At 41.5% G+C, this 12450-nt stretch overlaps 1 protein-coding gene across 2 annotated transcripts in view; it reads right to left on the bottom strand.

Annotated features, from left to right (window-relative positions):
- The window catches only part of LOC116853813 (neurotrimin-like), a 103971-nt gene that overhangs the window by 27672 nt on the left and 63849 nt on the right, over positions 1-12450 (bottom strand). For both annotated transcript variants that reach the window (XR_004380040.1, XM_032835060.1), the window contains exon 3: positions 9700-9907. Coding sequence is in view for 1 of the 2 variants with exons in the window: in XM_032835060.1 (XP_032690951.1) it covers positions 9700-9907 (208 nt within the window). In the remaining variant the exon portion in view is untranslated. The remainder of the gene's footprint in view (positions 1-9699; positions 9908-12450) is intronic.

Below are 12450 nucleotides of genomic sequence, written 5' to 3'. Positions count from 1 at the left end.
CTCTCTCTCTCTCTCTCTCTCTCTCTCTCTCTCTCTCTCTCTCTCTCTCTCTCATCTCAAGCAACGCGTCAAATGTGAGGAGAGTATATTCTGGTGAAGCGAGATACATGTATTTTCGTGAAATGGTTCAGGAAAAATATCGTGGTAGATATATCTAAGAATAACGGGTTTCTCTCTTTCTCTCTCTCAACATTCTTGACGTAAAACAGATTGACTCACGCATCAATGCCCTTAAAAGTATGCCCTGCGGATTAAATTAGTCAGCCTCTACTTAAGCGTGCATAAAAGACAGTTGGATAATACACGACGACAAGACAAAATGGAATGCCTTACACTTATCTGGTTGGGAGCCAAACTTGTGCGGAATAATGCATGAACTACTTTTTCTAGGGCAAAAGCATGAACTGCTTTTTCTGGGTTTAAGCATAAAATGCTTAAATAATAAGGTAAAAACGCAACTGCGTCAGTCACGTCGTAAATGAGCAAAAAGTCTGCTTGTTCTTATTAATTATCACTTATTAATTGTTATTTTAAGTTAATTGAAAATATTTATCTCTATTTGAGAGCTGTCCTAGATCTTTCTAGTAGCGGGTAAATTCAGTCTGGTGTATAAACGTCGCATCATCAGTTATTAATTTTGTGTCAAGTGAAAAATGAATAATCAATCGTGATAATCAATATAACTACATATCTAGAGCTCGCTTGCTCGAACGAATTTATTTCATATTAATAAAACTTTGTTCATTTAATTGGCTAAAACTTAGTCCTGCTTTCATATATCGTTTAAGTTATTTTCTTTCCTTGGAATAAGTTAACGACGATTCCTCGAATTCTCTCTCAAGCTGAAACACACACACAATGATATTTCATACACGTGATAAATTATATATTTTCCTCGCAGCCTTTGCGTGTGTACCGCGCCGAACACACCCACTATCGCGCACTATGAAAGTGTGTACCATGCTGTACGAGTACTCTGTTGTTACATTCCGTTGTACAGATTTGTTCGGGCGTACGCGATACAGCAACTCGCGAAAATGTCTACACTGACGTTCGTGGCGCGAAGATTACACGCGCATGCACACGGGGTCGATCCTCTCGATGGAGCGTACGGGATATGGAACAATGTTTATGACATTGCCAGCACTACACGCGGCGATCAACCTTATGCCATTCGCGAAAATAATCTTCACCGCGCGCGAGGAGATGGAGACCGTGGTACGCCATCGCCACCGCCGCCATTGCGATATATTTTTCGCGACAACAATGCGAAGAATTTCGTTATCGAGTTGCTTTCGAGGCGAAATAGAGCCGAATATGGCCAGCGCGCATGCAGTTTGCGTCGGAAAGACGGGAACGGTTTCCCACGGCTTACGCGGACCAAGTTCTTTCCCGGTCACGAAGGAGGCTACCTCTTCGTGAATAGTCCTCTCTCCGGTAGACCGACGTCGCGTCCCCTCTGCTGAGTTACGAAAGACGTGTCCGGAAGGCAAAGAGGCCCTGAGAAGAAGTTTCCGCGGATGCGAAAAAGTAGCCGCGCGAATGGCGTTTCCGTGCACTAACGACGAAACGGAGCGGATATAAGACCGGGCGGCTGCGATCGCGTATGAAGAATACAAAGGGCGCTTCTCCACGCGTCGATCGATCACGCTATTCATTCGGCCGAGATCTATAAACAATAATCTTTATTTGCTCTTTTTTCGATATATACAAAACAACTCCCGATTGCTTTATATAATTTCATCTCTCTCTATCTTCCTTCTCTCCCTCACTCTTTCAATTCTCATATTTTCTAACTCTCTCAACTATTCTTCTCCACCTGCATGTTCATCCAAAATCTTCCTCACATTCTCCCTTTCATCATACTTTCCCCAGTCAACGCATTTTCCCAAAACATGTTCCCATGATTCCTCTTTCTACTCTCACATATCCTACATCTTCTTTTTTCTTCATTTTTCTTCATATCTTCCCTCCGTCATTCCATTGTCCAACCTGAATTAAGTTTGGCCAAGATCTATAATTATTCCCAATAATCGCGCGCTAACTACGACTGTATTTCCCTGGCTATTTTCATTCCGGCTGTTGTAGAAGTTTGAATGATCGTCGAATTTCGAGTATAATATATTTCACTGATAAAAGTTTCAAGAGCTGCAACAATCGGATCAATCATTTTGCAGATATCCGAAATATATGTGCGCGTGGTGTATGTCGGTTTTCTTTTCATTTAAATGCCACGACTCCTTCTCTCTCTCTCTCTCTCTCTCTCTCTCTCTCTCTCTCTCTCGCTCTCAGCGATAGATTGAATTTAAATATCGAGTATCAAAATAAAATGCGAAGTTTCATCGTCGAAATCGCGTTTCCATTTCTACGCTTATTTTACCTACAAATAACATTACGCTCTTCGTTATTGATATCGCGATAATAACGATAACACGAGAACGCATGTTCTATGATATTTTCCACGAATTTTCCTAATAGGTACACTTGTCGATCAAGCGCGATTTAATAGTTGGTAGAAACAAAACTGACAAGTGTATGTGTGTGCGGAGGGGACGCCCGTTTTCGACAGGAGGACGGCCGCAGTAACAGCGAGGTATTTTCGCAATTGTGTTTGGGCCGGCCGGTGACAAAGAGAAAGCCAAAATGAGGATGCTCTCTGACGACGCGCGCGGATCATGGCGGGCAACAGTCAAATAGTGAAAGGTACCGAACGGCTGTACGGAGCGAATTCTTCCGAAGAATTAAGCGGGCATCGGCCATCGAGCAAAAAGCAATTCCGCGCCGGCGGCGCTACCATCACAGGTCACAGAGATATCACCGGGCACGGCGTGCAATTCATTTCGCGCTTTGCCCCGACTGCGTCGGGCGCAAACGGGGCGAAAAAAAGCGCCGTATCCGCAGATAGTATATTTATTGATACGGGAAAACAATTGGGCCGAATTTATTATTTCACGCGTGCCCGCGCACCGACGTTGCGCGCGCTTGTTGTTCTTGTTTTCGCGTTTGTTTTCGCAGACACTGTTTTATTCGCGTAGACTTTACACACACACACACACATCACGTTTCATACCACCGATATCTTCGAGTGTCCTTTTGAATGGCCGCTATATTTCGCGACGTTCCGATAACGTTTGAAAAGTTCGACGCGGCCGAGAGCGGGTAGACGTTTAGACCTGCGAGTGTCAGTGATGCTAAATTGATGCACGCTCATCCCGATCTGGACTGAATTACGCAGAGCTGCGGTAGAAACCATTAACCTCTCACCATCAGATAATTTCGTGTAATAGAGCAAGTGATTCGAATAATTTTTGTACCCGTTGTTTCAGTTTCCTTTTTTTTTGTTTATTATGATTTTTCGTTGATGACTTGTAATATAATAGCCAATATCTGTCTTTGGCGACATCTTATGCAAAGTTTAGAAAATCCTATAAAAAAATATATATGTAAAAGGAGAACGATCGTGAAAGCCAGCGTATCAAAAGTCCACGTGATTGCAATTATACATGCTTAATATTAAAATATTTTATTTGTTTGTTTATTTTATTTGTTTGAATTGAACTGTTTGGAAATTTGAAACATTTTTAATGTTTGACAAGTTTTTCCAATGTTCGACTTGGATCTGATCGCTGTGATATTAATGGAGCAGCTGTAATCGCGATTAAGCTCGTAAATGGTTTACTTGTTCGCGTTATATATAATATTCAGTTTGGGAAAGCACGATCCAATTGGTCGCGTAAGTGGGAACACGTAATATCACACTAGCGCAAGTTGTTCGAGCCAGTAATTCTACTGCGATAAACAAGAAATTTAACGAGGGTTAGTTGCGATAAGCTCGAGCTTTATGTTTATATGTGTATACACCTCGCCGTACGTTGAGGTGGTAAAGGTCACGGCGTGCGACAGGTTAAAGCCTACAGATTGTTATGGATTCGATGATATAATAGTTATTAATGAAACGAGATCTATCGTCGTTGCAATAAAAAACCGCGCGTTCTACCTGCGCACATTCAATAATCGAGTTTTCGCGAGATAAATCGACTGAATCATAAAATAAATGTTTCTGCAAGAATAATCAAGTTAATATTCCGAACGATACACCGGATGTATATGCATTATTTACAATTTCCATGTTTCAGTATTTTCGTGCCTTTTGTGTCTGGAAAAAATTCAAACTCGGAGAGGTAGCTGCTCCCTCGACAAGTCTGATAACCCAAAGCTAATTATCGCGCGAGAAAGTATACGTGAATGAAACATATTTATTACAAATTCTATTCTCGTGCGAGTTCGCAACATAGAGAATTATGGTTATTACTGTTTCAGAGTAGTTATTTGCTTATAAATTCAACGCGAGTGTTATTTCATCACTTTTACCTTGCCCATAGCGATGAAAACAATTTTACATAATTAAGACGAAACTTTTCACACATGCTTTCGTCAAATTCGCGATATCGCTGTTTCGGCAAATAATACAAGTTCGCGAATTTCAAGGGTACATACCGAAGAGGCCGTAACGAATTCGTGAAAGTATAATTTTTCTCTCGGCATTTCATCTCTTTCTAAATGCAAATTAGAACAAACCGCGATTGACGATTCGATAACGCTGGGAAAACACAAACTTCTTCGTCGTTTGTCTCTCTCTCTCTCTCTCTCTCTCTCTCTCTCTCTCTCTCTTGCATCCGCACTTCTTACTCAACTCAAAGAAGCGGTAAACTAAGTGAAGCTTAGTGAGCGTGAAAGCCAACATCAAACGGCAGCTTATTATGGCGCGTATCAAAAGACTTGATTGGGAACCATATTTTCCAAATCATATGCGTTAAACTGCAATTTCGCGCGGCAATGGACGTAGAATAGTGGTAAATTAATTAATATATATAATTTTAGACTGGGAAAGGGACTAAGGGTCGCGATTCTGATCTCACTTATTTTTCTGTTCTTTCGAGCGATGCAAACTACCGAAAAATGCGATATGTCATCCGATAAAACAAGATGAAGCAAAATAGCCGGCAGTGCTTTTTCTTTTCTTCTTGAGCCTCGCGCCACGGCAATGCGGTCGACGATAGGCCGAGCCGATAAAGAAGAATCTTAACGAGGGGTTGCGCGTCGTGGCTTAAACTATACGCTTATACGGGCTCTGCTGCGCCGTACTGGGCGGCTTGCGGCGCGAAGAGGTCGACCGGTTATTAGAACGAGGGGCACGAGTTGGCGGGAAAGTGTCTAATAGCCCGCCAAGAGTACAATCGCCCCCGAAGGTTTCGGCGCGGGGTACGTACTTTACATACATTTGCATCCCGCCGCCACAAATCCGACCGATCGCGGAAGGCCGAGGGCGGGTAACGCGCACGCTGGCGTCTCTATCTTGGCGAGCCACTCGAAAGGGCCACACCACAAGGTGTAGAATCTTTAATCCGTTCGGCTCCTTTTTCGTCCGATCGAAACGATCATTTAAATTTCAGGGCGCACTTCTATACGCGATGTATTCTTAAAACTCACAGTCAGATGAGAATATCAAGTTGCGAGATGACCGGATTTATGAGACGCGGTTACACTAAAGTAGTTCAGATATTTCAGTATAACGGAGTGATTAACGTTTCAGTTTAAAAGTTCTTATCGTCGAGAGGTATTCTGAGACACTTTTATTTAAGAGTGCATATATACCAATTTTAACGTGTAAGTTTCGATACCGGAGCGCAATAAGAAAGTGACTCAAACAGTCCGCTTAAAAAGAGAGGAAGAAACAGATAGAACGTGAATGAAGATTTATTCGAAAATAATATATCGCTGTCTTTCAAATAATTATTCGAATAAATGATTATTCGACTATGTACTTTCTCATGTCGTTTACATTTGTTTCGATGTTGTAATGCAATTAATATGATTTCACGATTGCACAGTTAATTAACAGTAATTAACTTCATGATTATCACACTAGTGTATCCTGGACATATTCGCCACGTGATGAATTTATATTTTAACATCGATCGCGTACTCGTCAATATAAAAAGCTCCCTGTAAGAGACACGCATTTATCAGATATGTAATATTCAGTATAATCTTTGGCATTATGCATACACATAGCGCAAATTAATGTACAATTCAGGACCAGAAATGAAAATTTATATAAATAAAAAATGGAACAAAAATGAGAGTCCATAACTTTTAGAGAATTATCATTTATTCTATTACCAAATTTATCGGTAAAAAATTAAGTCGCCTGCAAGATTTATATGAAAAAAAGAAGGCAGAGGTGATAATTGTAACGATGATATACACAGGCTATATTATTGCTGGCGATATATTTTTATATAAAAAACGAAGAATAATATATTTTTGGTTATTATTTCGAATTTTTCCGACGGTAGTAATTTAAATGTAGCGACAGCCTGCCCGTCAAATTTATTTAAATTTTTCAAACTGATAGGTAAGACATGCGAATATGCAAGCACATGTAAAGTACACGTAATTATAAAATATTCGCGCTGTTGCAGTGACGCGTCAAATTGTATCATGTAAACGTAAAAAATAAAAAATTAAACTGAATTTTTCTCGCGGAGACAAATGTTTAACGGTAGACATACGTCCGTGAGCGTACACCAGCCTCACTTAAATCCTAGTTAACGTGAGGCTCGCAATGTATCAATGGGATACTATCTATGGGCTTGTTAAACGATATAAATCAGCGCGCTCAGCTGAGGTATTTATGGAGATGCATTAGCTTTTCGCGCAAGAGTATAGAATGCCAGCATTTATTTGGTAATTTCCGGCAGTCTGATACTCATCTCTCGAACGTTATTGCGCCGCGATCCGATAGAGCTGACCAACAATCTTCTGAGATTAAGAATCGCGTCAGACCTTCGTCAAGTCAATCGATAATTGGCGATTGGGGGATATAAGTTACGTTTGTTAAATTAAAAAGTATTAAAAATAGACCGGCTACTAATGAAAGCACGGGACAATTCGAACGTAAGCTGAAAGAATACTATAACATATTTTGTCTACACATGCACACTAGCGATTATGTTATACTGATTTAAAGTACACGGCATTGCTCGGATTATCACAAAGTATCAAGAGAATGAAATTCAAGGGGATGAAGTAGGTGCCACAGTAGCCTATATTTTTCGCAGGGTCCTAGAGAGTAACTATGCAAAATTTGATCCAGACAGGTCAAAGGATTTAGGATTTAGAAGTGTTTAGGAAACAGATAGGCAGACACATTCTATTTTAAACACATATAAATTAAGTTCTCTAAAACGTCATAGGAAACAATAATAATTTCATTACTTAGTTAGGGATTCGTTAATGAGATATAGGTCGTATCCTGTAAAATGGATATCCTGAAAGGATAATGTATACACTTCTGGATGAATCGATTGATTAGGGCAAAGATCAGCCTTGCGGAGCTTATGATGTTGTACACGGTGTTACTCGGCGAGCCGCGAAACAAATAATCAAGGATTGAATATCGGTGTCTCGTAGTAGCAATCACGGCTTCCTCAGGAGGTACCTACGGTGTCCGCTAAGACGACCGTAGTTGGCGAAGTTTGACAAGTTGGCGGTAACAGGGACGGTGGTACCAAGTGCCAAGAAAGTTCTGAGGAGGGATCAGTTGATGCATAGTCGCGGGAAGAAGGATGCGCCCTGCCAGCAAAGGACGTGTTCCGCGGGACAATCGCGAGTTACGTATACATGGAAAACGCTGAATCCGCCGGTGCTTAGTCGAGTTTCGCAAGGACTAGTCGAGGATCCTGGGAGTTTCTGATGGCGCGGGTTACAAATTCACGAGCAATCCCGAACGCACGATTTGCTCGCAAATATTTGTCGGCAGCAGTCCTTGAATCATTCCCGGGATTCTCATTCCCCGCTCAATTTCTCTATCTTCCCCTCTCTGTCTGTCTGTCTGTCTCTTTCTCTCTCCTTCTCTCTCTTTCTCTCAGTCCCTTTGCGTTATGAAAACTGGAAATTGCGCGCAATGAGTTTAATGCGTCCGTTTGAAGCTACGCGAACGCGCGAGAAACTTGGTAGTTTCGTTTCTGTGGGGAGAGGGAGAGAGAGACCTTACACAGCCGAGAATTGTTTAAAAGTTATTTTTTTCATATACAAGCACTTTTTCCTCGACATACTTAGGATATTCAAAGATGAATGTACGAATGTTAAAACTGTGCAAACTATAAATATCAATCTGAAGGTCCGTTTTGCTTAATGAACACCTAACATGCCGTCTCTTACGACCATTTAATTCTCCAGTGGCGAAAGTCAATAATTAATATTACAGTGAAAATTTTACTAGCAGATGTAAATGTAAATTAGCTAAATTACTTCACTAATAAAGTTCCCACGCGCGTTTCTCCTTCGAGAATCTCTGTACCTTTGACGTCGCGCACAATCTAACAAACAATAATGTTATAGGAGCAAAAGTGGTTTGTAATGCGACAGAATTCCTACCAAAGAAATTCTGTCACTTATCCGAGATAAAGCAAATGGTCATACCACGCAAAGTTAGCGCGTTCAAAGCGTCGCGTCGCATTGCTACTCATTCAGTGAAATTACGCTAGTTACGCCACTGGATGTGTGTCAGTTTCTTCGTGTAACATAATAATAATGTACATTAAGTGCAAAGTGCGACGCAGAAAGCATTTGTAATTTGTAAACAAACGAGAATGAAGGTGCAAGTGTGCAGTATTATATTCATCCAGTATGTAACGTGGTACAATATTTTCTTTCTTTTTTGAATTTTTGCTCGCAACGAAGCGTCGGATTTGCCGCTACGTTCAGAAAAAGTTTTAACAAAAGTAATATTTACGATTTTGTCATTGATGTGATAATAAAATGTATGGGTTTTAGCCCGTGTGCAAATGAAAACCAATATTACGTGATTCCGTACGCGCAGAAAATGTTCACATTGACTACAATATATCGTGATATCTTCGAAAAGAAATCTAGGGCGCTTCATGTGTAAATAACTAAACAAAAATTTAATTACCTAATAGAGAGAAATTTAAGGAATATGTAATTTAAACGTTCAATTTTAAATTATTAATTTCATTAATTCGGTAATTTTGGAAGTTCTTTATATCTCGGTTGACGTAACTTCATTCCATCCCGCGACAAGCAGTTTTGTTTTACAGAGTGCGAAATAAATTATGAAATAAGAGAAGAGTTTTTATAATAAATTATTAATTTTATCTGATGAGAAGATAACTATCGGCGCCAACGCCGTAGAAATAAATCAAACTCTCGGGAGATCCATAGCGGGATTATATATACAGGGTGTCTCATTTTAAACAGGCTAGAAGAATATCTCAAAAACTGGCAAACAAATTTTTCAAACAAAATTTATAGGGAGAATTTAGAGAAGGAAAAAGACAGCGATTTCTTTTCATAACCCTAAAAATTTTATCTGAAACATTTTTGTCTAACGATCTCAGTTATTTGGCCTATTTAAAATAGGACACCCAATGTGTGTATGTATATATAAACTATATTTGAGCTATTAATTATATACTTGAGTCGCGCGCACCGCTCTCCCTCTCGTTTCACTCGCTACGCCAGTTTTATATGACGCTGAATTTAATTATCGCTCTACTCGTTACACCGGCACTTTAGCGTGTTTAAAATTCATTAACGCTCATTCTTCCGATCTAAAAGTGAAGAACAGCAGGACAACTTCCTCGAGAAGAATTAATAGATGTTGATCATTACCAACGACTTCGAGAAATCCAGTGATGCTGGACATCGGGTCAGTATTAACCTGGCACATGTACCAACCGCTGTCACTCTTCCGCGTGTCTTTTATGTGAAGGGACCACGTTCGATGGCCACTATGCGTCACTGCGATCCGATGATTCTTCGTGATAACGTGACTCGCTATCGTCAGAATCGTCTGCGTATCGACACGTAGCCACGCTACCTGCAACACAAGTCGAATAACAAACGGTTAAATAATTCATCGTGCAAGTAGAGCTGGTTGCAACAGGAATACGAGTTATTCTGGTCCGGAGGATTATATCTGGACTCTTCGAACATACTGCTTGCGAGTGCACTTTATATATTTTACTTTTATTTCCACTCGGTACACACAACATAGAGAGGTTGCAATATAAGTTGTAACACGTCGCTATGAAGCCCGATGCCTTGGTTCACATCGAATTTATGCAACATGTAAAATAAATAGATTTTCAGACTGTCCTCGAGACATTAAAAATGCAGCACGAATAGGAAGCTTCGTATTATGCACAGAGTGGCGGTTTATTACCTCCAAGTATTTTAAGAGTTCTTCGGTAAGATCTCGAAGCGCGAAAAAGTTTTATGTAAATACACACGAAGTGCAACGCCTGCCTAGATATAAATCAATTCGCGCTGACAGTTCAGACGAATGATCGTGGGAAGAAAAACGGCAAAAATATTCCGAAAGTGTAAAAGTAGCGACGTTACTCGACGATAATGGAATTTTTTCCATTTCACAATCACTGCCCCGCCGTTGCCAACAATTGACACATTTAATCTCACCATTCGTGTGCATACAGAAACATTTCCATTCCAAATGGCTCATCTATTTCAAGTTTTTAGTAAGAGACATTGCACACGCTATTAATTATCGTCATTATTTGCAGCGATATTTAGTCTCTACGTGAAGCGACCGGGAAGATGAATAAAGAGGTGTTAGAAGTGAAATATATCAGAGAATAGCTTCTCTTTAATACCGCGAGGAAGATGATTGTACATTCAGTATCTGGAAACATATGTTTCAGTATGTACAGAATTAAATTTTCGAGGCGTGTTTCCTCCCTGCTTTTCCGTCGCACTATCATATTCAGAGTGATAACAGACGCGAAGCTGGGTAAGTACTTTGTACCACTCCAGCCTGTTGCAGACAGCGTTGAGGAAGTTAATATTTTATCGTATCGTGTTGTGTAAGAGAGATTTACCTTGCAAGATTCGTTTAACGAGTAATATGAAAAAGGAAATTATGGCCGATAAATAATTTTCAAGCGGTTCTGCGTCCTACGCACAACAGGTAGCGCCGTTTCAACCGACGGTAATGATAAAGTAAGAACGATGAAAAGATATTATTTCACGCCAAGTGACGATTACATAAAGTGACTTAATGATCGTAACGCTCACATCGCCGGCAAAAGTATATCATTATTTAATGAATTCCTAAGTGGGAAACGTCCACCTCTCTACGCTCGCCCGTATAACATCCCCGTCGCTTTTTACGAGGCACAGAAGCACGTTTCGATTTTGCTCGGCAATTGCGCGTTAACGTTGCTTTGCGTAGGTCAAATTATGTCCAAAGATGTGTCAAAACTATAAGTGTCAGGCTATAAAGCCATCGTAGTCAAGCGCTAAATCAAAGGGAATAATAATGTGCGCGACCCAGTTACCGCTCTACTATCTTGTACCATTCCCCAGTAAAAGCGATTCTTCTTTTATCTGATCCAATAATCGCGGAACACGGTGACTGCACTTTGGAACATACCTATCGCTTTGTAGATCGCGCGTTGCAACCTAGCCGAGATATCTCATTAAAAAAGTAGATAGCATTCGCCGTACTTATTCTTCGCCGTGAAGGAAAAAAAGGACAAAGATCTCGGCGGGACGACGACGCTCGCCGCCGCACGCGGTTTTATTTATGAATGTCCGTTGCGCGAGTCTTCCGCTTTTCCTGATGCACCATCCCCATCCCCGGTAGTCGACATCCACCTCCTCTCGACCGCCGTCTTTCCCGTCCTCATCGCGGAAGCTGTCAACGCGTCTCATCGTCCAAGTGCTACCGACAATGTCCTCGACGCTTACCAACTATGCTCGTAACATAAAGAGAGCGGAGAAAGAGAGCGAGAGAACGCGAGAGAGAGATGGGAGGGAGAATGGAGCGAAAGAGCGAAAAAGAGGAAGCACAAAAAAAAAGTACTTCTTGTTACGCCGAAGTCGTAATACACTCGACGCCGTTTTAGAACGCGCGCCTCGCGACGCGTCGTCTATCCGGCCCGTAGGCGATGTGTGTCGCGTACAGTTGCACTCGCCACGCGCCTCGTGTGCACCGGACAGGCAGAGGCGGTCTGGTCTCGAAGAACGACTGAACGAGGAAAAGGGAGGACGTTTTCCAAAGAGACAGAGAGAGAAAGAGAGAGACTCGAAGGCGAGGACGAGGACGGAAAAGCGGTGGTTACATCCGTTCGGCGAGAAAGAGACCCGGAAAAGAAGGTACCGGAGCGTACGAGCGAACGGCGAAGAAAGCGGCGGTGAAGCGCGCGTACGACGGTTGGGAGGGCGAGGGCGATTGTAAATTGTGTGCGCAAGGCGGGGGCGCAAAAGCTCTCGAGGCTGATAGAGAAGACATGTGCACTACGCGCTCGCATCTATATGCATGCAAATCTCCCTTTCCTTCTCTCTCTCTCTCTCTCTCTCTCTCTCTCTCTCTCTCTCTCTCTCCCTTTCTCTCTCTCTCTC

The sequence above is a fragment of the Odontomachus brunneus genome, unplaced genomic scaffold (assembly GCF_010583005.1).
Source record: "Odontomachus brunneus isolate Ranch 3 - 2012 unplaced genomic scaffold, Obru_v1 Obru_scaffold_001, whole genome shotgun sequence".
NCBI lineage: Eukaryota > Metazoa > Arthropoda > Insecta > Hymenoptera > Formicidae > Odontomachus > Odontomachus brunneus.
This window is presented reverse-complemented; position numbering and strand designations above follow the sequence as displayed.